At 32.8% G+C, this 27451-nt stretch overlaps 4 protein-coding genes, 1 non-coding gene and 1 pseudogene across 6 annotated transcripts; 4 read left to right on the plus strand and 2 right to left on the minus strand.

Moving 5' to 3' along the window:
* The first annotated feature begins 242 nt into the window (after positions 1-242).
* On the plus strand, positions 243-1822 carry LOC111914616 (F-box/FBD/LRR-repeat protein At4g26340-like; annotated as a pseudogene).
* Positions 1823-2817: 995 nt separating this feature from the next.
* LOC111914729 (F-box/FBD/LRR-repeat protein At4g26340) lies at positions 2818-5031 on the plus strand. Of its 2 annotated transcripts, XM_042900938.2 has the most exons (5): positions 2844-2944; positions 3025-3074; positions 3326-4211; positions 4399-4536; positions 4646-5031. In XM_042900938.2, the coding sequence occupies exons 3-5, from the start codon at positions 3336-3338 to the stop codon at positions 4928-4930; spliced, it is 1299 nt and encodes a 432-aa protein (XP_042756872.1). In that variant the 5' UTR covers positions 2844-2944; positions 3025-3074; positions 3326-3335; the 3' UTR covers positions 4931-5031. The 2 variants fall into 2 exon arrangements, with proteins under 2 accessions (XP_023766207.1, XP_042756872.1); XM_023910439.3 differs by lacking the exon at positions 3025-3074 and having other exon boundaries at positions 2818-2944.
* Positions 5032-6213: 1182 nt separating this feature from the next.
* Positions 6214-6942, minus strand: LOC111914731 (uncharacterized). Its single transcript, XR_006190259.2, has 3 exons — positions 6932-6942; positions 6699-6836; positions 6214-6607 (listed from the first exon to the last, which is right to left on the minus strand). It is a non-coding gene; the product is annotated as an uncharacterized LOC111914731 (transcript).
* Positions 6943-6993: 51 nt separating this feature from the next.
* Positions 6994-7812, minus strand: LOC122194428 (F-box/LRR-repeat protein At3g59200-like). Its single transcript, XM_042901591.1, has one exon. It carries the CDS (start codon positions 7810-7812, stop codon positions 6994-6996), a length of 819 nt encoding a protein of 272 aa, XP_042757525.1.
* Positions 7813-13834: 6022 nt separating this feature from the next.
* LOC111914597 (FBD-associated F-box protein At2g26860-like) lies at positions 13835-14320 on the plus strand. Its single transcript, XM_052770841.1, has one exon. It carries the CDS (start codon positions 13835-13837, stop codon positions 14318-14320), a length of 486 nt encoding a protein of 161 aa, XP_052626801.1.
* A 10347-nt stretch (positions 14321-24667) lies between these two features.
* LOC111914732 (3-oxoacyl-[acyl-carrier-protein] synthase I, chloroplastic) lies at positions 24668-27088 on the plus strand. Its single transcript, XM_023910443.3, has 7 exons — positions 24668-25274; positions 25386-25817; positions 25952-26125; positions 26222-26335; positions 26430-26531; positions 26618-26684; positions 26782-27088. The coding sequence occupies exons 1-7, from the start codon at positions 24822-24824 to the stop codon at positions 26847-26849; spliced, it is 1410 nt and encodes a 469-aa protein (XP_023766211.1). The 5' UTR covers positions 24668-24821; the 3' UTR covers positions 26850-27088.
* Positions 27089-27451: the final 363 nt, after the last annotated feature.

Consider the following 27451-nt stretch of genomic DNA (forward strand, 5'->3'; position numbering starts at 1 on the left):
ATTCATCCAATATATCGTGTCCAGTCAAAAAAAAGTTAGTCTTCAACATATTTGCTGTATAGTTCCCTTCTGTGTAATTTAAGATCGTTGGAGAATCCTTTCCATACAATGCCTTGAATGGTGACTAATTTAGAGAGTCGTGGAGTGTTGTATTATACTAGTATTCCACCCATCCAAGTCATTTTCTCCATTGTAATGATTTTCGGGACACAACATTGTAAGTATTGTTGACACACCCATCCATGACTATCGGTTGCACACTGATTGTGGACGATAAGGTGTGGAAAGAAGTAGTTTTGTCCTTTGCAACTACCAAAACCATCCTACCCAAAATAACTCTTGGATCCTACCCAATACCCAAACTAATTCGTTGCTACACGTACTTGAATGATCACCCATTAGAGGGCTCTAAAGTTCTTCTAGTATTATTGGCTACACGTACTTGAATGATCACCCATTAGAGGGCTCTAAAGTTCTTCTAGTATTATTGGAATCAAAGGAAAATGACTTAATAGGGTGATATAGTTTTTAGTTTGTGCATATTTTGTCCTTATTTTATTTTTATTTTTTGAAAAATAAGTCTTTGAACTTATTGTTTTTGTACACATTCAACACTTATAACCGGCTATTCCAGGTTAAGCCAGAAAAAATAACTTAATATGGTAATATAGTTTTCAGTTTGTACTTATTTAGTCTTTAATGTTTTTTTATTATAAAATAAGTCTTTGTTGTTTTTGTACACATTCGAAACACCATCCTTTGTTATAGAACCCAAAAAGTGTTTGAGATATTTGTTGTATATAGTATCAAATACAACCAATTGAATTGTTGGATTTGCGGTGAAATGCGTATTAAACTTGATATTAAATTTGTATTAATTCATTAGGAAGTGAAGAGATCGATTCATTAGGAAGTGAAGACTGAAGAGGTCTGAAAATGAGTTCTAGAAGAAAGATTGAAGCAGCAATTTGCCAGAAGAGGTTCTTTCACATATACTAGCTTTAATGCCTACGAAACTTGTTGTGAGAACTAGCATTTTATCCAAAAGATGGAAGTATAATTGGACGTTGGTCACAAACCTTGAGTTTGATAATTATCAGTTATCACCCTGTCTATGGTTTAGATTGTTTGTCAAAAAAAATTTGATCGAGTAATAAAGCTTTGCAAAACATCCCAAATCAAACTATTCCAGTTAAGGCTTTATGGATGTGTGGTGCTAATGAAAAACGGGTCAAAGTCAATCATGTCAAAATCAAACGTCTCAAAGTTGATTAATGAAGCAGTTAGGTTAAACGTGTGTGAAACGTAAATGTTCTGCAGTTTGAGCTGCCTCTGAACCTTATCACTTGCAAAACACTCACAAATTAAGCTTAGTTGGGTTTGATAATGTTTGGCAAGATTTTATTTTTCCATCTGTTGTCATACTTCCTCGTCTGAAAATCCTTGACATCAGTGTTGATGGTAATGGTTGCCCAATGCTTGAAAGTTTATCTCTAGTAATAAATGTTTATAATGATAAAGAAGAAGTGTACTGCAACTTCAACATTCCTACTTTGAAGAGACTGAAACTAACAACAAGTGGCTACAGATCTATCTACAAAGTTGTTTTGAATGTCCCTAATCTTGAATACCTTGGTGTTAGTGGGTTTTCTGCTCACTTTTTGTGATAGAAGATTTGTCATCATTGTTTGAGGCAACTGTTGGTTTTTATCATGGTGAAGTAAGATTTAATCATATGAATGTTGTTAATCTTCTAAAAGGAATAAGTGGAGCTAAATCACTTTCATGGTCCATTCCATCTCTTGATGTTAGACACCTTTAAAAAACTTCAGTGTATTAGTTTGTCCTTTTTCTTACAAGACCTTTTAATTAAGAGCATGCCATTTTCAACTTTTAAATTAGGTAAAATGACTTAAAAATGTAACGAAGTTCTCAAAATGTATAAAAATAAACCATTGTTTTTTTTAGTACACAAAATAAATTAAAGTATTTTTTATACAGAATACCAACGAAATACATATTTGTTCAAATAAAACCTTGTGGTAACCGGTTACCTCAGGCAATTGAAAAAATGACTTAAAACTGTAACGAAGTTTCCAAAATGTTCAAAAGATATCATTGTTCTTTTAGTATAAAAAATATCATTAAAATATATCATTTGTACACATAATATCAACGAAGTACACATTTTAGTACAAAAAATATCATTGAAGTTTCCAAAATATTCAAAAAAATATCATTGTTGTTTTTTCAGAGCACCTTTTGTTAACTTCATTGTTTTTGAATTATCTAGAACATGGTCATCGGAGATCATTGTACTCTCTTTCATCCTTTCACTCAATTAGTTTGTATCTAAATATAATCATAGAAAATCACATAACTAAGAATCCATCAATTATGATACAAGTCGTTCAAGCGCTCCAACACATATGCTTATCTCTCTACTTTGACTACAAATCATCATCAAATCAGCCACATGACGCCGAGTGTTCCTGACCATTCATTTCTCACTAGTCCTGAAGAATTAAACGCAACTCATGCGTCTACATCCACATTTAGGGAACCATTTCAGAGCAGCGAAGCTAGAACTAGGAAGAGATAGATGTATGCATTTGAGCATGAAAAGAATAGAACACTTCACCAAAAGATATCACGTGGCAAAAACGGAATTTTAAATAAATACACACGGTTTTATAGGATTCTTTTTATTAGAAGAGAAGTGAGGGGATATGGAAAGGAACATCCAAATAAAAAACGATTACAATTTTTTTTCCTTGATTATCGACTAAAAAATCTTTTTCAAAGTTATCATTTTGTTAGAATATAAATATTAACTAAAATTAAAATATATTCCGTCGACCCGTTCTATCACCGAGTCACCGTCTGAAAATACCCCCAGTCGCCGTCTGCCACCACCGAGTTACCATCTATCGCCTCACTCGTCGTAAGCATTTTTCTTCTCTGTTTTGCATCACTCATGCATTCTTAAAGTGTCTAATGTTTTTGCATCTCGATTTTTTGTAGTTAATGTTCGTTTCGCGTTCTTAGTCAACGTTCAGTGCGTTGTACATTCAGTTCGTGCTTCCTTGTTTTTCTTGATACGTTCCTACCATATTTTGAGTTCGTTTATCAACGACGTTTTACTTTCACACTTTCTTTTTCCTTAAAATTAATATGGATTTTTGCCTATTTTAATACAATATGTTTGTAATTACCAAGAACTTTAAAACAGCCATTTGGATTGTTGGATTTGCGAATTTAATTTGATATTAAATGTGACGAGGTCTTTAGAGTATTCTGAAATTTGTGTTGTTTAATTCATTAGGAAGTGAAAAATGAGTTTCAGGAGTAAGAATGAAGATAGGCTTAGCTCTTTGCCTGAAGAGGTTCTTTCACATATACTCTCTTTAATGCCTACAAAATTTGCTGTGCGAAGTTGCATTTTATCCAAAAGATGGAAGCAAATTTGGATGATGGTCACAGACCTTGACTTTAACGATTTTCAATATATCTCTGATTTGGAATGGTATTTGAAATTTGTGGATCGGACATTGGAGCTCTGCAAAATTTCCCAAGTTAAATTATTCCGATTACGATTTGCTCGTTATGTGATGCCTAAGTCAAGCGTGTCAAAGTGGATCGACAAAGCAGTTAGATTAAACGTGTGTGAGCTTGAAGTAAATGTTCAGCAGTTTGATCTGCCTCTCAGCCTGTTCACTTGCAAAACTCTCACAAAACTAAAAATAATTGGGTCGAATAATGTATGGCAAGATTTTATTTTTCCATCTCTAGTCATGCTTCCTAGTCTAAAAACCCTTGACTTCATTGTTAATCGTAAAGCTTCTGTCAACGCATTCAGACTCATCAATGGTTGCCCAATGCTTGAAAGTTTATCTCTGGTAATAAATGATTATAATGATAAAGAAGAAGTGTACTGCAACTTCAACATCCCTACTTTGAAGAGACTACAACTAACAACAAGTGGCTACAGATCTATCTACAAAGTTGTTTTGAATGTCCCTAATCTTGAATACCTTGGTGTTAGTGGGGATTTGTGTGCACTTTTTGTGATAGAAGATTTGTCATCTTTGGTTGAGGCAACTGTTAGTTTTTCTCGTGGTGAATTAAGATTTAATCATTTGAATGCTACTGAGCTTCTAAAAGGAATAAGTGGAGCTAAATCAATTTCATGGTCCATTCCATATCTTGATGTAAGACACCTTTAAAAAGCTTCGGTGGATTAGTTTACCCTTTTTCGTACATGATCTTTTAAATTTTTAATTAAGAGCATGCCATGTTCAACTTTTTAAGTTACTATTTGTTAGTAGTGCTTTACTCTTAGAATGATTCTTGTTTTCATTCATTACTCACTAAATTCTCCTTTTGTTGATATTGAAGGTCGTATTGCAGTCGCCTCTGCCCAAATTTCCCAATTTGAAGCACTTGGAATTGAAGGGTTCTTTTGGTTCCCCATGGTTGCTAGTCTTTCAACATCTTGATAGCTCTTCTCAGTTGCAGCATTTAAGTTTTCAAGAGGTAATTGTACTTTTTTTCTAAGCTTTGACATGTCTTATTCGATGCTTAATTAGTTATTTTTCCAAGCATAACATTTAGTTCTCTATCTGGTTTTGTGATAAAACAAAAGCCGGAAGGATCTTGCTGGATTGAGCCGCAGTCAGTTCCATCTTGGATGCTTACGAACCTTAGAACCTTGAAAATTACAAGATGTAAGGGGCGTAATTGTGTTTTAAGGTTCATAGAATACATGTTGGGAAATGCGGAGGTTTTGAAGAATCTAACAATCACATGTGAAAGCTTGCTCATGAGGGATGAAATGCGATTGTGTGCACGCTTGTTGACGTTTCCAAGGACTTCTAGGTTTTGTCAGATTCATTTTGCTGGGAAATGGCTTAATTCTTTACGTAACTAGTTTCATTTATAACACAGCAAATACATGCATTGCTACGGAGGCTTTTAAACCTCTTTTTATTCCATTTCTCAGTTAAAATCGGGGATAATTCCTTGGAGTTTAATTTTTTTTTATTGCTCATAGGAAATTAATCTCGAAAACGGAAGGGTTAAAATTACAATCCATGTCCATTCAATTGATGTTAGTTACAGTTAAACACAGAAATCATATAACACGTGCTTGTGATGTTGGTTAAATTGTCTTTCATTTTGTTCTATTGTTCTAAATTGACTATTTATTCTAGAGCGCGGTTGTCATTTTTTTTTTGTGGTTTCATTCCAAACAAGTTTGGACATGGACTAATGGTTCAAATTTGAATTGTTTTGTGATTGTGGTCCTTTAAAAAATTTAAAGGGCTTGAAATGACTATTTTTCATTTTTTATTTGTTTTTCCATTTTCTTTACATTTTAGTAATCATACAAAAATATGGTGTCGAAATTCGATCAAGGAAAAGGCCATGACTCAACATACACGAATTACACTTGGCATATATATTGTGATAGGGTAGCCTTTGTCACCGGTCCTAGCTTTCTGGCAGCTTTCTAGGGTTTCTATAAGCTCTCCTGGAGCTGTATTCTTCACCCTAGATCATTCGATCTCTCCCTGCTCTCCTCTCGCTCCCTTTGCAATTTTGAAACAACAAATTCCCGGTTCTTTTGTTTTTACGAGTAGTCAGTTTTGCATTTTTCGCTTCTTCCATAACTGTTGGAATAAAGGATATTCTACATTAAAATTTGAGGTTTTACGTTGAAGCTTACAACCTTAGAGCGACATAAAATCCTTTAAAGATGGGAGCTTCGTCTGTGCAATCTTTTAGCGATCAAGATCAGCAACATCATGTTGGTTTTAATTTTTCTGGTTGGGGATGGAGCCGAGGAGACACAAATGAATGGGTTGATTGATATTCTTGTGACATATGTGAGATTCTTGAGGGTTTTGGGTGGTGTCAAAAGTTTCTCTCTTAGTGCCACTAGACATCATATTTATGTGGTTATGCTCTCTCACGAGTAATGAAAATGATAAAACTAGATAAAATTGTTTTGTGCCTAAAAGGTTACTATTTGCACTTGGAGGGTGTTAAAAGATCAAATTCTTACTGGATAGTAGGGGAATCCATAGGGATTTCGTTTTATGTTTGTGTTTCGGTTTACAAAGTGAAGATGGTAATCACCTTTTTGTCAAGTGTGGATTGACATTTAAAGTTTGATCACCAATAATAAAAATATCAAAATGAAACCACAAAGACAATAATTGCAACAAAATCATATAACTTTGACTCAAAATCATATACCACAGGGCCAAAATAATAAACTTACTCTTAATCAAATTCATGTCCATCAAAGGTGTCAAGCTAATTTATTGTAGAAATGAGACCACTTCCTAACAAACTGAATCTCACAACAACCCGAAGCACTTGGAAACTTCATAAACTGTTCACACAACCGCATTTCATCTGCTGGGGGCCATATTTCTGAAATGATAGTTAGTGTCTTCAAAACCTTTGCATTCGCCAACAAGTATTCTATGAACTTTATATCACACTCTCCCCTCTTCAAACTTATAAATTTCATGCTTCTAAGCTTCAAAAGCACACATGTGGGAACTGACTGTGGCTCCTTCCAGAAAAATTCTTCCGCCTTTTTTTACAAGAAAAATAACCAAATGTTAACTAGAATGAAAAGAATAAATTAAAACATGTCAAAGTTTAGAAAAAAAAAGGCTAATTACCTCTTCAATACATAAATGTTCCAGCTCACAAGAGCGTTGAAGAACTTCAAACATTAAAAACCATCCAAAACATGAAAACCTTTTAAACTCCAAGCGCTTCAAATTGCGAAATTTAGGCAAGGGGAAATCCAATGGGACCTTCAATCAAAGACAAAACATAAGAATCGTCAAAATAGTAAATAATTACTAACCAATAATGAAAGAAATTGAAGTTTTTGAAAGGGGAATCTTACACCAAAAGTTGAAGTGGACCATGAAAGTGATTTAACTCCACTTAATCCCTTTAAAAGCTCAATCACCAAATGCTTATATTCGACTTCAGAATACGAACAGTTGCCTCAACAAGAGACATCAAATCCTCCATCAAAAAAACCGAAGACAAGAACCCACCAAGAATAAGGTATTCAACATTAGGGACATTCAAAACAACCTTGCTAATACTTGATGTGCATCTTGGTGTTCTTAGTTCAAATCGCTTCAAAGTAGGAATATTGAAACTATACTCTTGGTTGTCTTCACGCCATCTTCGTTTTTCTAGAGATAAACTTAAACTTTCAAGTATTGGACATGCGTAAATGAGTTTGCATACATTCACAAAAGGTTCATTAAACACACGGATGTCAAGGGTTTTCAAACAAGGAAGTGTGACTCCAGATGGAATAGTTGGAACATTAAGAACATCTGAATCACAACCACCAATGGCTAATCTTAATGTGGTGAGTGTCTTGCAAGTAAACAGACTAAGTGGCAACTCGCGTATGATAACTTGTATGTCAAGCTCACATACGTTTAGCTTAACCGCTTCATTAATCCACTTTGGTACGTTTGTGTTTCCAATCAAAGATTCAGAACAGTGTAATCGGAATAATTTAACTTGGGATGTTTTACAAAGCTTCAACACCCGATCTACAAAACTCAAAAACGTATCAGAATTAGGGATGTGGTCAATGTAATGGAAGTCAAAGCTATGGACCAATGTCCAGCAGGATTTCCATCTTTTGGATAAGATGCTTGTTCCCACTGCTGATTTTGTAGGCATTGAAGAGAGTATGTGTGCAAGAAGCACATCTGGCAAAAGGCTAAGCCTATCAACATTTGCATTTGTGGAACTCATGTTTAAGCCACCTCTTCCTGAGATTTTGAACAAACAAATTTCAGAATCATCTCAAAATGTATACTGTTATATATGATGTCAAATTTGATCCTTTTCATTTGTAAGTAAACTGTTGTTTAATGACGTATTCCTATTTAAACTTAATTTAGGGTTTCATGGTGGAAACCTGTTAATGAAAAGGTCTCGCCTACAAAGATGAACAGATTGAAGTAAATTTAGACAAATGTCGAACAATTATGGTTTAGGATTTGAAACTATATCTAGAAACTGGAGTTGTTTGCGTTTGAATCAACAATTTAAAGATTTTTCATAAAATTATTTGGTACTTCACGTTTTTATGAATTAGACACTTCCAATAAGAAAATTTTAAAATGCAGATCGTTTGAGAGTAAGATATTCTAGTTTAAGCGTATATAAACCTGCAAAAGATGAACAACTATTAATCAAACTCCATTAAGGAAGTGGAATCGCTTACATAGATTCGTGTAATTAGCTTATGAAGGATCCAATAGCGGTGGTGGAAGTGAAGCGCTCAAAGCTCAAAAGCCCTAATTCAAAAACTAATCAGGGTTTTACCGATAAACAAAAAAAAAAAAAAAAAAAAAAAAAAAAAAAAAAAAAGACGAAAAAGATGTAGCTTCGTTTTCTCTTTATATTTTTGGCGGTTAAAAAAAAAAAGAGACCACTACATTTTCATATTTTTATATGAAAAAAATATATTTTTATCTGTTTATTCAGAAAAAGCTAATATATTTCTAAAATCTTTGAAAAAAAAATAATGTCTAAAATATTTTCAAAACTTCTTTTAGAATTCAACGTAATTTAATCACTAGATATGAAAATGGTTATGTTTCTTTTACTAAATTCAAAACCAAACCCTAAATTATGCAGTACAAAACCACCAGTTTTTTGTTTGGTTCATCAGTTTGGTTTTCCTTTCTCATAAATTTAGCATTTTGACTTAAGAAATTTTTGCTTTGAAATTCTCACTTCAGAAATACTAATCAAGTTTTTTTTTTTTTTTTGATTTCTCGTTTTTATTTTATTAACGATATATATGACTACAAGAATATTATAATTGAAAAGTTTTATAGTAAGATGAATATAAGGTATAATGTTCTTTATATAATTTTATACTATATAATGTCATGAAGCTGAAATAGTTAACTAGCATAACATTAATGTGAAATCTGCGAAAAAGTCTCAATATTTTAGGTCAGATTACGATTTAGTCCCAAATTAAATTTTGTTTACAAAAAAGGACAGATTACCGGCTAAAATTTCGGATTAACCCTTCATGACCGGTTTCACGGATTTAGCCGGTATCTCGTCTTTTTTCGTTAATTAATCCAAATTTTAGGGCTTTTTCATTAATTAATCAAAATTTTAGGGTTTTTTCATTATTTATTACCAATAAACCAAAATATTGGACTTTTCTGAAGATTACCTTTAAACTAATATATATTATATGATCTAATTTAATATATACTATTACATGTCTTCTTTCTTATGCTCTTCTAGGCTCACTGTGTTTTTATCGGTGTCGTCAAACTCAACAACAAAAATCTCACTCACAAGCCTCGTTAACTCCATCGATTTTCCAAAATTATCCATTCACAACTCTATGATCATCTTTCAATCTCCAAATAAAGAACGGAGAAAATCCTTGTTGATTACGTGGATGTCCCTAGTACCTAACCATGACTTGAACACATACATTAATGGTGTTGTCCTATATATATATATATATATATATATATATATATATATATATATATATATATATATATATATATATATATATATATATATATATATATATATTGTTTTTAATATTTAATTCACAATCTTTTTGTTTGCATTGATACGTTTTTGTTTGCCTTACACTATTAAGAACACGAGTTTTGTTGTTTTCTTAAACTCCTGTGTGTTTGAATTTATAATATAAGTTGAAGTGTGTGAAGAAATCAAAAGAAAAATATTATTTTGATATATGATCTGGTTGTTTTTCTTTTAGTTGAATTGACTTTGGTTTAGATGCTTCAAACTGCACTTGCCCCTTTTTATATTTGCCAACTAAAACTGCAGTAAATACTTCATCCACAAATTCAAGACTTCTAGACTTCTGGAAATTGATTAATAGTCAACCAAGTTCCAATAAAACCTATTGAAAAATATTGCTAAATTTCTCAATGCATCTTCCTGGTTTTGCATTTGACATATATTTTATCAATTTGTTGTTGTCCCCGTTGACCAAGTTTTATAATTTGAACATTTTAATTTTTCATATTTCTTAACTCTTTAGAGATGTTTCTTGGATTGACTGAGAAAAAAATAAGACTTTTTCCTCCTATGGAAATAGGGTAAGTCGAGAAAAAACGGAGGGTTGTGCTATGGAAAGTTTATAATTTTACGTACAAATAAAAAAACTAATTGCAAAAGGAAAAAAAAAAAGGAAGATAGGTATTGATTAAAATAATTTCAAAGGAAGCCAAATGGCTAATAACTTGGCTTACAAAATAAGACTCACTTATTCTTTATTTTATTAGGGTAACTTGAAATTTTCTATTTGGTATGTTCTATGTATGGGAATTTGTCAGAAAAGTTTCAGTTTAGTCCTAAATTTTATTTTTTGAACATAAAAGCCTCATTATTTGATTTTACACGATAATATGTCATGTTCTGTTAAAAGAAAAAAACGACATTTTTATTAATTTGAGCCAAAATGAAATAATTGGGACTTTTTTGTTCAAAAAATAAAATTTGGGACTAAAATGAAACTTTTCTGAAATAATCCACCTTAATTCCTCGAGTTGTCTCATCAGCTCGCCAAGTTACACATTTCCAGACACGTCAAGAAAAACCCTAGCCGACTCGTCGAGTCAGCTCACCGACTCGTCAAGTCCCTTCGAAACATTTCCTCATTCAAATGATTTTAGGCTAGGCAGAAATGGTGTGTCATACTCTGGATCGTATATGAATCGTATTTGGGGTAGGGTTGCAGTTAACAACGTAAGATCGGGATTCAATCCGATTCTACCTTATATTTTTTCTTTCTTTCTTTTTCTTTTTTTTCTTTTTCTTTTTTTCTTTTTTTTTGACAATGAAAACAATGAATTTACCACTTTATGCTTTTTTGCATTTACTAGTTTAGTTTACCGTTTATCCTACCTTACCTTTTTTTTGTGAGTTATGACTAATGTTTTGAATTTTTTATACCTTTTAAATGGAAAATCCAATGTTTGAGATTTTTTTATGTTTTAAAATTATAAATTAAAATTATGTTTTATTTTGTGGGATCTTAAGATCCCGATCCTCATCTTGCAAATCCAAAGACAATCATACATACGACCCTGATTTTGACAACCTTGGGTGCAACAATGGAGGTGGTCTCATGTCTATGTCATCAACAATTTCTTATCTTCTCTCAACGACCGTGGGTGTTTTCGTGTTTTTGGCGTAAGGTAAATTTACAATTACGATAAGCACATGTTGGTCATTAATAAGATTCCTACACTGTGGTTCTGAATTCTTCCTATAAAAGTTAATGTTTTTGCTTGACGTTCCCCATTAGGCTTAACCTAGATGATCGGGGCTTGGATGTTCCTTCTCTTCTTTGCCTGGTGTTCATCTTTTATATCAGCTTGATCGGTGGTGCAGTTTGATTATTCCAATTTCTAGTTATTATGATGATTGATATTGTTGGTTCTTTTTTTTTTCCTTCTCTGAGAAGGTGTAAAAGGCACAACTGAAGTAGTTTTTTTTTTAATACAATGTGAAAGTATTTTTGGTTGTTTAGAAATTCTTTGTTGTTTGATAGGAATCAAAGACAAAGTTAATTAATTAGGTATATTGGTTGCAAAGACCTAAGTTTGTTATTTGGGATAATGACTTAAAGGGGTAATATATTTTCCGATTTTTACACATTTAGTCACTGAGTTTTTTTTTCGTCCACATTTACCCCTTCAACTTGTTAAACTGTACATATTTAGTCCTTATGACCGGCTACTTCAGGTTAGCCGGTAAAAATGACTTAATAAGGTAATATATTTATTATTTTGTACACATTTAGTCCTTAATATTTTTGTACACATTTAGTCCTTAATATTTTTTTATTGCAAAATAAGTCATTTTTTTATTCATCAGTACTTATGAATGATTTATTTAGGTTTTTAGTTTCAGGTGGTCCTGCTATATGTTGTAGGCCAAGATACCTGGTGCGGGTCGGCTATAAGTTGTAGGCACGAAGACTCGAGAAGAGCGGTTGGATTAAGGCGTCATACCAACAAACCCTGAGTATTTCAGTCCGATTACTGATTGGACCTGTTGCATGTTGGCATTCCAGTCCGATGACTGATTGGGCCAAGGTATACCAATCTAATGAGTGTGGGTCTGTTATGCATAATAATACGTTTGTTGTGTTGGGTATTTTGGGGGAAACTCACTAAACTTTGTGCTTACCCAGTTATTTATGTTTTCAGGTTCTATCGTTGGTCGTGGGAAGGCGAATGCATAGCTATACACACCCATCAACATTATTGAGGATTACACATTTTCTTATATTACTCTGATTTTCGCTAAATATATTTTGGAATAAACGTTTTTTCTTAATAATGGATTTATAATTAGAGAGTTTTGCCTTATTTAAAAATGAAATTTTTTGGTTGTGAAAATGAGAAATTACACATAAACATCAACAGCCTCACACACTTCATCAATGATTGTCCTATGTAAAATGTTGTGAGAAAAACCTAAAGAAAACACTCATAAGTACTAAATGTGTACAAAAACAAAAATGACTTATTTTGAAACAAAAAAAATATTAAGGACTAAATGTGTACAAAAATATTAAGGACTAAATGTGTACAAAATGAAAAATATATTACCCTATTCAATCATTTTTCCCGACTAACCTGAAGTAACCGGTCATAATGACTAAATGTGTACAGTTCAACAAGTTAAAGGGGTAAATGTAGACGAAAAAAAAACAAATCGAAAAATATATTACCCTTTTAAGTCATTATTCCTTGTTATTTCATTGATGTAATTTGTTCGTTATATATAGCACATTGTTAGCTTAATAAAATAGTTGACATTAAAAACAAATCAATGCAGAATCGTACTTATGGTTTAGAAGTGATTCGGTAGGCCTTTATGAGATATAAAGTTCGGTTCTTAATTTTGGATCGGATTAAACTGAAAATTGGTTTCCGAAAACTCTAGAATGAGCTAAACCAAATTTCAGTATTTTTCAACCATCTTGAACCAAATATCTAACCGAATATAAACAGATAGACGTATATTTTCTAATGTAATCGAAATCCTGAAATCTTAAAATATATAAACATTTTATTATCATATTCAGATAATGGGTACACATTAACATTAAGAAATGATAATGTAATCTCGTTTCAAATATAATGAATTTTGATGATATTGTATTCGAAGTATAAAATATAATTTTATATTTTATATATAGACATAAAAATATGGTAGACAATTACAATTTATGTTTCCTTGGTTATAGATTACAAAATCTTCTTAATATTATCATTTTGTTAGAACATAAATATTAACTAAAATTAAAATATTTTACCTCAATCGCATTCTGCCCTCACCGAGTCACCCAGCCACCGTCTCAAAACATCCCCAACCGCCGTCTGCCACCACGGAGTCGCCATCTATCTCCTCACTCGACGTAAACACTTTTGTTCTCTGTTTAAATCATTAGGAATTGAAGAGGTCTGAGAAATGAGTTTCAGGTGTAAGAATGAAGACAGGTTTAGCTCTTTGCCTGAAGAGATTCTTTCACATATACTCTCTTTAATGCCTACAATTTTTGCTGTGCACTAGCATTTTATCCAAAAGATGGAAATACACTTGGACGTTTGTCACAAACCTTGACTTGAATGATTCTCAACACATCTGTAGTCTCGATTGGTTTTTGAATTTTGTGGATCGGGTATTAGAGCTCTGTAAAAATTCCCAAGTTAAAGTATGCCGATTATATTTCACTCGATTTATGGTGCCAAAGTCATCTTTGTCAAAGTGGATCGATAAAGCAGTTAAGTTAAACGTTTGTGAGCTTGACATAAACGTTCAACTGTTTGATCTTCCCCTCAGCCTCTTCACTTGCAAGACGCTCACAAATCTAAAAGTATTTGCGAGATATCGTAATTTTGGGGTTTTAAATGTTCCACCTCTAGTCATACTTCCTTGTCTGAAAACCCTCGACATTAGTGTTCATAGTAAACGTCTTGTGAAGGCATTCAGACTCATCAATGGATGCCCGGTGCTTGAAAGTTTATCTCTGTTAATATTACCGCAGGAAGTCGGGGACTACAATTTCAACATCCCTACTTTGAAGAGACTGGAACTAAGAACAAATGATTTCATATCTAGACACAAAGTTGTTTTGAATCTCCCTAATCTTGAATACCTCTATGTCGATGGGATGTTAGGTTCAAATTTTGTGATGGAAGATTTATCATCTACAATTTCCGATTGACCTTCTGAAAGGAATAAGTGGAGCTAAATCGCTTTCATTGTTCCATTTAACTCCTCATGTAAGATCGCATTAGAAAACATTCAACTTTTAATTGGTTATTTATTACTAATGCTTTACACTTTGAATGATTCTTGTTTTCATTCGTCACTACTTTTCCCTTTTGTTGAAGGTCCCAAGTGATTTTACCTCTATCCGAATTTTCCAATTTGAAGCACTTGGAATTGAAGGTTTGTTTCAATTTTTAATGGTTGCTAGTTTTTCAAGTGCTTGAAAACTCTCCAGGGTTGGAGCATTTATGTATTGAAGAGGTAATTTCCTTGTTTGTAAGTTTTGACATGTCTTATTCTATGTTTTCCAAGTTATGTATAACATTCAGTTCTATATCTGGTTTTGTGATGTAGAAAAAGGTGGGAGACTCTTGCTGGATTGAGCCAGAATCTGTCCCCAGTTGTATACATTCGAACCTCAGAACCATGAAAATTAAAAATTGCATGGGTGGAAGTGTGATATACAGCTTCTAGAATACATGTTGGCTACTGCAGAGGTTTTCACAATGCTAACAATCACATGCGAAAGCTTGACCATGAAGGATGAATTGCGGTTTTGTCCACAGTTGTTGAAGTTTCCAAGGGCTTCTAGGTTTTGTGAGATTCATTTTGTTGGGAAATGGCTTAATTCTACACGTAACTAGTTTTTTTTTTGTCTGAAGGAGAACAGAACATATGTATGATGTAATGACTTATACTGTGTTTGGTTTTACATTGTTTACAAATTACAACAAACTGCTAAAAATCTAAAATCACCAGCCATCAACCATGCGTAAACACGGTTCATAAGACCATAACACATGTTTGGGGTACAGAATGCCTCAATATCAATATCTTAATTTTCAGGTCTTCAATAAGATATTAAGTGTTGATGTAGTTCTGAATTGGAAAAAAGAATCTCAAAACCGTACATTTATTCAATTTGCATCCAGAAATTAGTTATAAAGTATTCTTATTTAACTCCACCATGCCAAATCTAGCTGCTCGTGGTGCTGGTTAAAAAATAACTTGATCTTTATTGTGACTGTCTTCTGTATAAAAGGTTGAGGAAAACATGGTATTTAAGTTTCTTTATCAGAAAAGACTGGACTACTAATGGATCAACTATTAATGTGGACAACTTTAGGACGGAGTGGCTTTAGGAGGCTCAGCTTCTAACTTTCCACTTTCCACTTTTTTTTTTTTAAAATAACTTTTTTGGGTTCTCTCTAATTGGAAGGTATGTGCAAAAGTGACGCATAACGAAAGCAAACAATAGGAAGAAATTCAAAATATTTTTATTACTGAAATTCAAGATGAATCTAAAGATTTACAATAACCTTTTATAAAGCAAATTTGGGAAATTGAATTTCAAAAAACAAGGAAAACGGATATTCTGCCGTTAAAACAGAATAACATAAAAATTGAAATTGTTCGAAATCATAAAAAACTGAGATTTGGGGGCTTAAACGGTGGAATTTGAGAGTTGACCGTTCGTTGACCTGGGAGGAGTCGATATTTTTCCGTCAATATATCACACGCCTCAAAATTCCTTACGGATCAAAAGTTATGCTCATTTTAAATTGGGCCTTTTTTTGACCATGTTTGTCTTTCTCCCATTTGTCATAAAGACTTCAGCCAAATCATCTATGTGCTCCAATCAAAAAGGGAAAAGACAAAATAGGGGAAGATAGAAATGAAAAAAGAACTATAAACAAGTAATTATAGCGGTTGGACTCTACACTAAGAGTTTAACCACTTCGACAAAGATACTCTTTTCGTCTCCACTGGTACACCATCGATGATTGATACATTAAAACTATAAATTAAAAGTTTTAGGTAGTCTTAAAACCTTGTACAAGTTTTGCTAACTAGTACACTCAGACACAAAATGTGTGTATCACTTGTACAAATGCTCACACACTTCTACAAAACTAATCTTGAATGGAGTCACACCACCAAGAAGTGGATCGAAAGAAGTAAGTCATTTCTTATGCAAATATTGAGAACTAGGTGTGAGACTCATGTATTACATGGGTTTAATCAAAAAAAATATGAAATTTTAATAATTTGAATAGTTTGAATTTATAAGAAAAATAAGAAAAATTTTAAATTATTAAAATTAATGAGACTTTAATGTATTGAATACATTGCATATATAAACCATTTCTAATAAATACTTTATATATATATATATATATATATATATATATATATATATATATATTAACTTACATATTAAATGTGGAATTTTAATTTAATAAAATGAAAAATACAATAAAATGACAAGTGGAAAATAGAAAATTTAAAAATTCTAGAAAATATCATGTGTCCAAATGAATGAGAAGAGGACATGTGGTAATAATTAACATCCCATATCATATTGATTTATTAGCTGGATATGGAATTGTGATATACTTATACTTCTTCTATAGACTTATTTCATTAGCTGAATATGGAATTGTGATATACTTATACTTCTTCTATAACTAACCTTGTTTTCAACCATAATGAAGATGTAGTCGGATCTATTAATTAAGGATCTTAATTTCTAGAAGTTTGCATCAGTACAATATTTATATTGGTCTCATTGTCCATGTATATTTATGTAAACAAAGAATATTTTTGAAAGTACGCATCAGTTGTTTGTACATATTGGAAAACAAAATTAAATAAAAGATCAAAATCGTGAAAGAAGAAAAAAAATGTTTGTAAAGTGAGTTTTGTCATTTCAATGGACTTAGAAAAATAACTCTAGTTTTCTAAAGAAATGAAAGACTTGCCATGATAAGATAGTTCTTGGATTTTTCTAAGAACCAAAAAAAAAATTAGTACAAAAATAGTTTGTTTAATTTAAATAAAAAAAAAATCATTTGTTAAGAAAAATTATCTTGTCAATTCACAAGTTTTCTACATAAGGATAGTATTTTAAAAAATATATTTACAAATGTACGAAAACATAAACTCATAATTTCCCAACATCAACATTTCATTTATATATGAAACAGTTGGTTTTTTATCATACAGATTACACATAAATCCTCACTACAATAACTCTCAGCTCTTTAATGAACAACAAGAACAAGATCAAAAGAATATGAACTGAAACCCTGGTACAAACCCTAAAACTATAGCGAACAATCTTTGTGAGAGAGTGAATCTGTAATCTGAACTACACAAATGAAGGATAATCAGCTTTATATACACCGGGTCAAACCCGGATCCAAGTTAAACAACCCGCGTAGTAAACACCTGAAAAATCAATATATACCACAACATTTTTCCTTTATAAATGACAAGTTTGTATTATATATAACCTTTTAACACCCCCTCTCAAACTTATCAATTTATACAAATTTATTTACCAGAAAACAAATTTACAAGACCAAGTCTCTTTGACAAGAACTCATGCTGAAAAAAAACTTAATGATTTAATTAAAATGTCTGCATTTTGATTAGAAGAATTAATCTTAACTAATTTTAAAACACTATTTTCAATTTTTTCTCTTACAAAATGCACATCAACCTCAAAATGTTTTGTTTTTTCATGAAAAACAGGATTTAAAGTTAACTTAATAGCAGATTCATTATCACAAAACAATTTAACAGGAGTTAAACTTTTGAAACCAAGATCACTTAAAACCTTTAAGACCCACAAAATTTCACATGTTACAGAACCCAAAGCACGGTATTCAGATTTTGTTGATGACCTGGACACTGTGCTTTGTTTCTTACTTTTCCAAGAAATAAGAGTGTTTCCTAAATAAACCAAATAACCAGAAACAGATCTCCTAGTTGTTAGACATTTGGCCCAATCAGCATCCACATAACCAACAACATCAAAACTATTAGATTTAGAAAACAAAACACCTTTACCAGGACAATTTTTCAAATACCTTAATAATCTGAAAGCAACACTTAAATGTGATTTTCTTGGCTTATGCATAAACTGACTTAATACTTGGACAGCATAACTAATATCAGGTCTAGTAACAGTGAGATAAATCAATTTTCCTATAAGTTTCTGAAATTCTGTTATATTAGTTATAAGATCAGTATTATCATCACAATCTCTGTTAAACACAAAATTGACTTCCAAAGGAGTTTTAACAGGTTTGCATGCCAGCATACCAAATTCATGTAATAACTCCAAACAGTATTTTCTTTGATTTAGACATACACCATTACTAGTAGACAAAACTTCAATTCCCAGAAAATATTTCAACAACCCTAGATCCTTAATTCTAAACTGTGACTTAAGAAATGATTTTACATTTTCAATTTCAACACAACTGTTACCTGTTAGAATTATATCATCAACATATACTAACAAAATAACAATGGTGTTATTTTTTGAGCGAACAAATAAAGAATAATCATTTATACTTTGAACAAAACCAAAAACCGACAAAAAAGAGCAAAGTTTCTCATTCCACTTTCGTGGAGCCTGTTTTAAACCATACAAAGACTTCACCAATTTACAAACTCTACTATCATTTTTAGTGTGATATCCTTCAGGTAATGTCATATATACATCTTCTACCAAGTCACCATATAGAAAAGCATTGTTAACATCCAATTGATAGAGAGGCCATGAATTATTAACAGCTACACAAATCACAATCCTAACAGTAACAATTTTAGCAACAGGAGAAAAAGTTTCTTCATAATCTATTCCCTCTCTTTGATTATATCCTTTTGCAACTAATCTAGCTTTATATCTCTCAACCTCACCATTAGATTTGTATTTTATTTTATAAATCCACCGACAACCAATAGGATTTCTGTTTTTTGGAAGATCAACAATATCCCAAGTATGATTCCTATATAAAGCTTCCATTTCCTCATTCATAGCTTTGATCCAATTTGGATCAGTTGAAGCTTCAGAATAAGTGCTAGGTTCAAATGTTTTATTAAGATTAGAAACAAAACATTTACTATCATTAGCTAACAAAGAATAATTCACAGACTTTTCTAACCCATATTTGTGTGAACTTTCCACAACAAAATCATTAAATCTTGTTGGTAAACGAACATTTCTACCAGATCGTGTAGTACCTAATGAGTGGTCATCAGAAAGATTATTTTGTTCTAAGATACTATCCTCAGACATACTAGATGAACTAGGAACATCCACAACATTCTGTTGCACATGTGCCATGTCACTTTGGTTGCTGACCTCATCATTGGAGGTCTCATCCAAATTATGAACTGCTTCATTACCTTCAGAATGAAGGGTTATTCCTAAATCACCTAAATCATTATTTTCTTGAAGATAACTAGACAAATGAAGGAAAATGGGTCACTTGGATTATTAAAACTAGTAGTTTTATCACCAGAAAAAGAATTAAGCTTGAATGGAAACACTGATTCATAAAATTTGACATCCCTGGAAACAAAAACAAAATTTGAATCAAGACTCAAAACCTTATAACCTTTTTGTTCCAAAGAATACCCAAGTAAAATACACTTTTCAGCACGTTCAGAAAATTTATCAAAATTATTCAGTTTAGTTGCAAAACAAAGACAACCAAAAACACGAAGTTTATCAAAACTAGGACAAGATTTATAAACAAGTTCATAAGGAGAGGCTCCATTTAAAACAGAAGTGGGAGTTCTATTTATCAAAAACACAGCAGTTAAAATAGAATCACCCCAATAAGTCAAAGGCAAACCTGACTGAAACATTAATGACCTAGCTACATTGAGAATATATCGATGTTTCCTTTCAACCACCCCATTTTGTTGAGGTGTATGGACACACGACGTTTGATGAATAACACCTTTATTTTCAAAAAACGTTTTCATGTTATAATTCAAAAACTCTGTGCCATTATCAGACCTAACCTTTTTAATTTTGACTTCAAATTGATTCAATAAAAGATTAAAGAAAGTAGTGACACAAGAAAAAACTTCACTTTTAGACTTAAGCAAATAAATCCAAGTTGCCCTAGTGAAATCATCCACTATAGTAAGAAAGAACTTAAACCCTTCTGAAGTGACCACTTTATAAGGACCCCACACATCTAAGTGAACAAGTTCACCTAAACAAGAAGTGACATGTTGACTAGTGGGAAAAGAACCCCTTGTTTGTTTAGCCTTATGGCAAACATCACAAGGAGGTAAAGATTCATTTTCAAATTTAAGATGAGTTTTTAAAGAATTCAGAGCTTGGTCAGAAGGATGACCAAGTCTATTATGCCAAGTTAGTTTAGAAACATAACACATAACAGAATTAGAAGTAAAAGAATTACCAGAAGGTACACTATCAACATAATAGAGACCTCCAGTTTCACTACCATTCCCCACCATCTCCTTTGAGTGTAAATCCTGAATTTTGCAACTATGTTCATTAAAGACAACTTCACACTTATTATCTTTGCAAATTTTGTGAACTGACAATAGATTAACATTAAACTCAGGAACAGCAAACACATCAAACAGAGTTAAAGAGTTTGTGATATTTAAATTTCCAATTTTTTCTATTTTAGCACAAGTTCCATTAGGGTGACTAACAAGAAGGTTAAGCTTAGACACATCTACAGTATCATGCAGAAGAGATTCTGATGCTATCATATGTTGACTAGCACCAGAATCAACAATCCATTTATTATCATTATAAAATGAACCACAAACATTAAACAAGCAAGTACCTGCCATATTGGAACTGATAGATGCTTCCTCATAGCACTTTCTTTCTCCTATTAGACTAAGAAACTTGGCATATTGATCCTTAGTTAGTTGAGGAAATTCAGATTCACCAGAATCAGTTGATCCAGGTGTAACAACAGATGAGTTTGCTTTAAAGTTTTTAACTTGACTATTTTGATTAACATCACTTCTAGGTTTATAATCCTTTGGATATCCAATTAGTTTATAACATTTCTCAACAGTATGTCCTTTTAGACCACAATTTTTACATTGAAGGCTTGAACCTTTGTTTTTATTATTAGAAAATTTATTGTTGAATTTACTATTAAAAGCACTAGGTTGACTCTTAGAACCAGATTGGGAGTCATTAGAAAGAGATCCATTTCTTTGAAGGGACTCTTCACGAGATATAATTGAAAAAGCAGTTTTCACATTAGGAAGTGGATCCATAAGCAATATATGACTCTTAACCTGATTATAAGACTCATCTAAACCACTCAGAAATTGCATGAGTTTCATTAGTTTAGAGTGATCATTTAGTTTAGCTGCAGCCTCACAAGTACATTCTGTGAGACTAGTTAAACCATCAAACTCCTTCCATAAGGCATCAAGTTTATTAAAGAAATCAGAAACAGATATACCATTTTGTTTTAAAGAATTAATTCTTTGATGAACATTGAACACAACAGACCCATCAGCTTTATTATATGTTTCAAATAAATTTTCCCAGATTTCTTGAGCATTATCTGAATAAGCATGACTAGCATAGATTGAGTCACTAATGGAAGACAATAACTAAGAACACACAACAGCATTAGCTCTTTCCCATTTAGACTCTTTGGTTTTTTCAACATTATCCTTTTTAAAGGTACCATCTACAAAACCTAGTTTGTTTCTAGCTTTAAGTGCCCTAGACATGGAGCTTCTCCAAATACGAAAATTTTCATTTCCAGACAATTTCACACTAATAATAGTTGTAGTAGCATTATCAAAAGGATGGACATAGAGAGGATCATCAAAAATGATTGAATCATCCTTTCCACTTCCACTTGGAGATTCAGCAGAACCAGCCATTTAAAAAACTTATCAGTCAATCAATTAGACAGACAAACTCAAGACTGAAGCAAAGCACAACAACAGCCAAATAGGAAACGCAGAACAACAATTAGACACACAAAAAACAGACTCATGTATCGACCTAAAGTCCAGATGGTCACCACGTTTGTTGGGGCCCAAGACAATCAATACAGAGTCAACAAAACACAGAAAACTATCGAACAAAGAAGAAGGAAAAAATAATTGGTGTATACAAAACACCAGGATCTTCCAATCACTAAATATAATTGAGAGAGAGAAAAAAAAGAACAAGAAAATCCTCACAGTGCTTTATAAGACGGGATGAAAAACAAACCGACTCTGTTTGTCCGTTCCCAACATAGGGTTGATCGGTGATGAAATCCGACCCCTAGTGAGTTATTTCAGACAACAGATTGATCGATTGATGGAGTGTCGTTTATTGCGAGTTCCGATGTTCCACTATCACACGGCCAGAATACAAATCAGGTTCAACCACCTGCAATGAACCACAAAAGAAACTCACAGTACCAAGATCGAAGAACGATAAAAAGAAAAAAACGATCGATCAACAGAAAATGATAAAAAAACCTTAATCGGAGAGAAAAAAAACGATCGACCAACAGAAAAAAACGATCGATCAACAGATCTGGTAACAGATCTAAAAGAAACTGAACATAAGAAGTAGAAACAACCTCTTATGACGTCTTCAGATGAAGTAGCCTTCGATGAACACCAATTGAAGATATAAACCTTCGATGATCATCAACCACGAAGATGAAGAACCCTAAAGCTTTGATACCATGTACGAAAACATAAACTCAGAATTTCCCAACATCAACATTTCATTTATATATGAAACAGTTGGTTTTTCATCATACAGATTACACAGAAATCCTCACTACAATAACTCTCAGCTCTCTAATGAACAACAAGAACAAGATCAAAAGAATATGAACTGAAACCCTGGTACAAACCCTAAAACTATAGCGAACAATCTTTGTGAGAGAGTGAATCTGTAATCTGAACTACACAAATGAAGGATAATCAGCTTTATATACACCGGGTCAAACCCGGATCCAAGTTAAACAACCCGCGTAGTAAACACCTGAAAAATCAATATATACCACAACATTTTTCCTTTATAAATGACAAGTTTGTATTATATATAACCTTTTAACAACAAAAATATGGTAGTTTGAAAAATATTTACAAAACAATAGTAGAAATAGTTTGATGTAGGCCCACCTTATAGAGAATTAAAAAGAAAAACAAAGACAGACAAATCATTTTTACTGTTCACCGGCATGGTCCTTTGTTTTTTTTGCATAGTTCAATGGCCAAATTGCATGATTTCATCGGGTTAGTAAGGAATTTTAGAAATTTTATAAAATTGCATCTTATACCTAAATACAAAACAAGCAGGTTCGATTATGTTTGGCTTTCCACAAAATCTAGCAAAATATGAAGAAATCAACATATTTGATTTTGACACAGCATCGATAATGGTAGGGGCGGAACTACTATGTAGCAACGGGTAGTACTGGCTACGCCTAAAAAATTTCCGTCAAATGTAAATTTAGTGAAAAATTTTCGAAAATCCGTCACGAATCTGTTGGCGATCCATCACAAAGTCTAATAATTGTGAATTCAGTGTAAATTTGTCGGTTTAGTGACAAGTTTGTAATGGAAACTTCGTTCGGAAATGTGTTTTTTTCTAGTGGTGCAACCTCTGGCTTTTCTTTTTGGTTCCGCCAGTGGATAATGGTTCCTTGACGGTGGTATGTGTGTTTGGGGGGGGGGGGGGGGGGGGGGGAGATAGTTTGACGTTGTAGGAGGACGGATTCGTCACCGACAAGGGTTTCATCAGTGGTCATCCCACATTGGTAATGGGCTAATGGCAGACGACGGTTCATCAATGTTTGTAGAGTAGTTCAGCGGTGGTGCAACGACATCAAGAAAATGGAATACTAGAGAAGAAGAATAAATCCCGGTAATCAGTGGTTATATAAGAGATTATTACCAAAGGGCCAATGGTCTAGCGGTATGGAGTGACCATATTCAGTCTTCAATAGAAGCTGATGGGTATCAAGAGACCTAACATAATTCTTTTTTTATTAAAAAAATACGTTTATATGGTAAATAAATTCAAAAGTACTATACTTTTGTAAATATTTTTTTCAACTACAATATTTTGATTACAAACTCGTAAATTCACGGACCACATGGTCATTCTATAATACCTGCTAAAATTGTGACTAATTTAATATATGAGCCTTCTTCAATTTATGATATTTTTAATGAATAACAATCTCTACTATCTTATTGCCATTCAAAAATATATATATATATCTACCATCAAGAATTTTACCCTTTGCCTTTTTATAAACTTTGTTCATATCAAAAGATTTTTTAAGGCCAGCCCAACACAACGCATGAATATTTTTGTATCATGCTCTAAAATATATGTGGATTAACTTTTTTATAAAACATTTTGATTTGAAGAAAATAACAAAACACATAAACCAATTTTGTATGTTACTCTAAAAATAAAATCCAACTTAAACATCCCAATAAAACATTCTGATACGCACTAAGAGCCACGCGCAGCCACGCAGTCAACAAACATCACCGCCCACTCCTCCTCAACATCGTTTGTATCGATGAAACACTGAAGTTACAAGTATCAGCGCTGCGCTATTAATACTTCCACCATTTTTCATCATCGCCTCCTCTCCATCGACACCACCATGCAATCTCAAGCTCTTCTCCAATCAACCCAACTTCGGGTCTCCCCTCTCGACCCTCTTCGCCACCATTCATTCCACATCAATGTCAAACCCCTCGCACTCCCAACCCCACGCAGAGCCACCATCGTAATGTCCGCCTCCGCACCTAAACGCGAAACAGACCCCAAAAAACGTGTAGTCATTACAGGTATGGGTCTCGTATCCGTATTCGGAAACGACGTTGACACCTACTACGAGAAATTGTTAGCCGGAGAGAGCGGAATCGGGTTGATTGACAGGTTCGACGCATCCAAGTTTCCGACCCGATTCGGTGGTCAGATTCGTGGGTTTACATCCGATGGGTATATCGACGGTAAAAACGATCGGAGACTCGACGATTGCCTCCGTTATTGCATTGTTGCTGGTAAAAAAGCTCTTGAACATGCTGATCTTGGTGGCGATAAACTCTCTAAGGTTCGTTAATCGTATAACCCATTCCCGATTTATTCTCCCAAAATATGGTAAAGTTGTTTGTTTAATTGAAGTTTCCTTTTCATTTTGAAATTTGAATTATTGTTTACGCAGATTGATAAAGAGCGTGCTGGTGTCCTCGTTGGAACAGGAATGGGAGGTCTTACTGTGTTTTCCGATGGAGTCAAGGCTCTAATCGAAAAAGGTCCGAGAAAAATCACTCCGTTTTTCATTCCTTATGCGATTACAAACATGGGTTCAGCGTTGCTTGCTATTGATATCGGATTTATGGGACCAAATTACTCGATTTCAACTGCATGTGCTACTTCAAATTACTGCTTTTACGCTGCTGCAAATCATATTCGTAGAGGCGAAGCTGATATGATGATTGCTGGTGGAACTGAAGCTGCCATTATTCCAATTGGTTTGGGTGGTTTTGTAGCTTGTAGAGCTCTCTCTCAGAGAAATGATGATCCACAAACAGCCTCTAGGCCATGGGATAAAGATAGAGATGGTTTTGTCATGGGTGAAGGTGCTGGTGTTCTGGTATGTTAAATGCAAGAAATAGCAAATGTAGTTTCATTTATCTATTTTCTTCTATAATATAAAAAAAAACAAGGTAGATAAATTTATTTTAAAGTACAATGTCTTAATAGAAAAAAATTGAAATGGTGTTGTAGGTGATGGAAAGCTTGGAACATGCAATGAAAAGGGGTGCACCGATACTTGCTGAATATTTAGGAGGAGCTGTAAATTGTGATGCTTATCATATGACTGATCCACGATCTGATGGGCTTGGTGTTTCTTCTTGTATTAAGAGTTGTCTTGAAGATGCTGGTGTGTCAGCAGAGGAGGTTTGTTTAATTGTTTTGTTTTTTTGTTTTTCATTTGGACGAATTTGTCTTTTACTTAATGAATGACTTAATCTGGTAAACAATATATTTATTTAGGTTAACTACATCAACGCGCATGCAACTTCGACATTGGTTGGTGATTTGGCTGAAGTAAATGCTGTAAAGAAGGTATTCAAAAGCACGGATGGGATCAAAATGAACTCGACCAAGGTGAATTCCCTATTTTGTCCTTTGCAAAATTTTCACATGTCCATATTGACCTCATTGATTGGATATTCGGATCTTTTTTTTTCTATTGTTTCAGTCTATGATTGGACATTGCTTAGGTGCAGCCGGAGGTCTAGAAGCCATTGCTAGCATTAAAGCCATTCAAACCTCATGGCTTCATCCTACCATTAATCAATTTGTACGTTTTAATTTTGTTTGTTTTATTTTTCTATCTTTTTATGATTTCGTAACATGGCATGTTATTTATCTTTTGTGATATTGTAGAACCCAGAGCCTGCAGTTGAGTTTGACACAGTTGCAAATATTAAGCAACAACATGAAGTCAACGTTGGTGAGTTTCTTGTGGTTTATGCACTTTTTTGTCATGATTTGTGGCGTGAGTTATTATGAGTTGACTGATTCAAACTTATTATTATTATTATGTGCAGCAATTTCAAATTCGTTTGGTTTTGGTGGACATAACTCCGTTGTGGCGTTCTCTGCATTTAAACCTTGAATTTATGAAAACAACAAACCGATGTGTGTTGCATCATAAAGAACAATTTAGACGTGAGATTAAGTCAAAACAACATTTGGAGGCTAGCATTGAGTAATAAAAGTTAAAGACAGTTTGTAGTGGCTTTTGGAAATTATGTAATTTGGTTTTTGTTTTTGAAAAATGCATTTATATGGACATGGATTATGTATTTTAATACTAAACGATGAGGGCCTAATAGTACCTATCATTTGCTTGAATTATGAGTTAAGAGAGACCGAAAGCTTTGGAATCTATATATAAAACTTTGTTTAATTTTTAGAAATGAAAATAATAATGTAATTATACAACATATCCTGTTGTGATAAATTTAGATTTTTATAGTTTTTTTCATTTTATTAAATTTCATATAATACTTAAATGTAATAAATTTAGATTTTTATAGTTTTTTTCATTTGATTCATTAACGCAACTTTCTTAACTTCTAAATTTTTAAACTAAATTCAATTATTTTAGTAGTTTATTTATTTAAATTATTATTTCAAATTTAAAAGATAAATAAACACTTCAATTTTAATAAATAATATTTTATCTTTTTCTTATAAATTTAAATTTTCTAAATT

Source organism: Lactuca sativa, chromosome 4, assembly GCF_002870075.4.
Source record: "Lactuca sativa cultivar Salinas chromosome 4, Lsat_Salinas_v11, whole genome shotgun sequence".
NCBI lineage: Eukaryota > Viridiplantae > Streptophyta > Magnoliopsida > Asterales > Asteraceae > Lactuca > Lactuca sativa.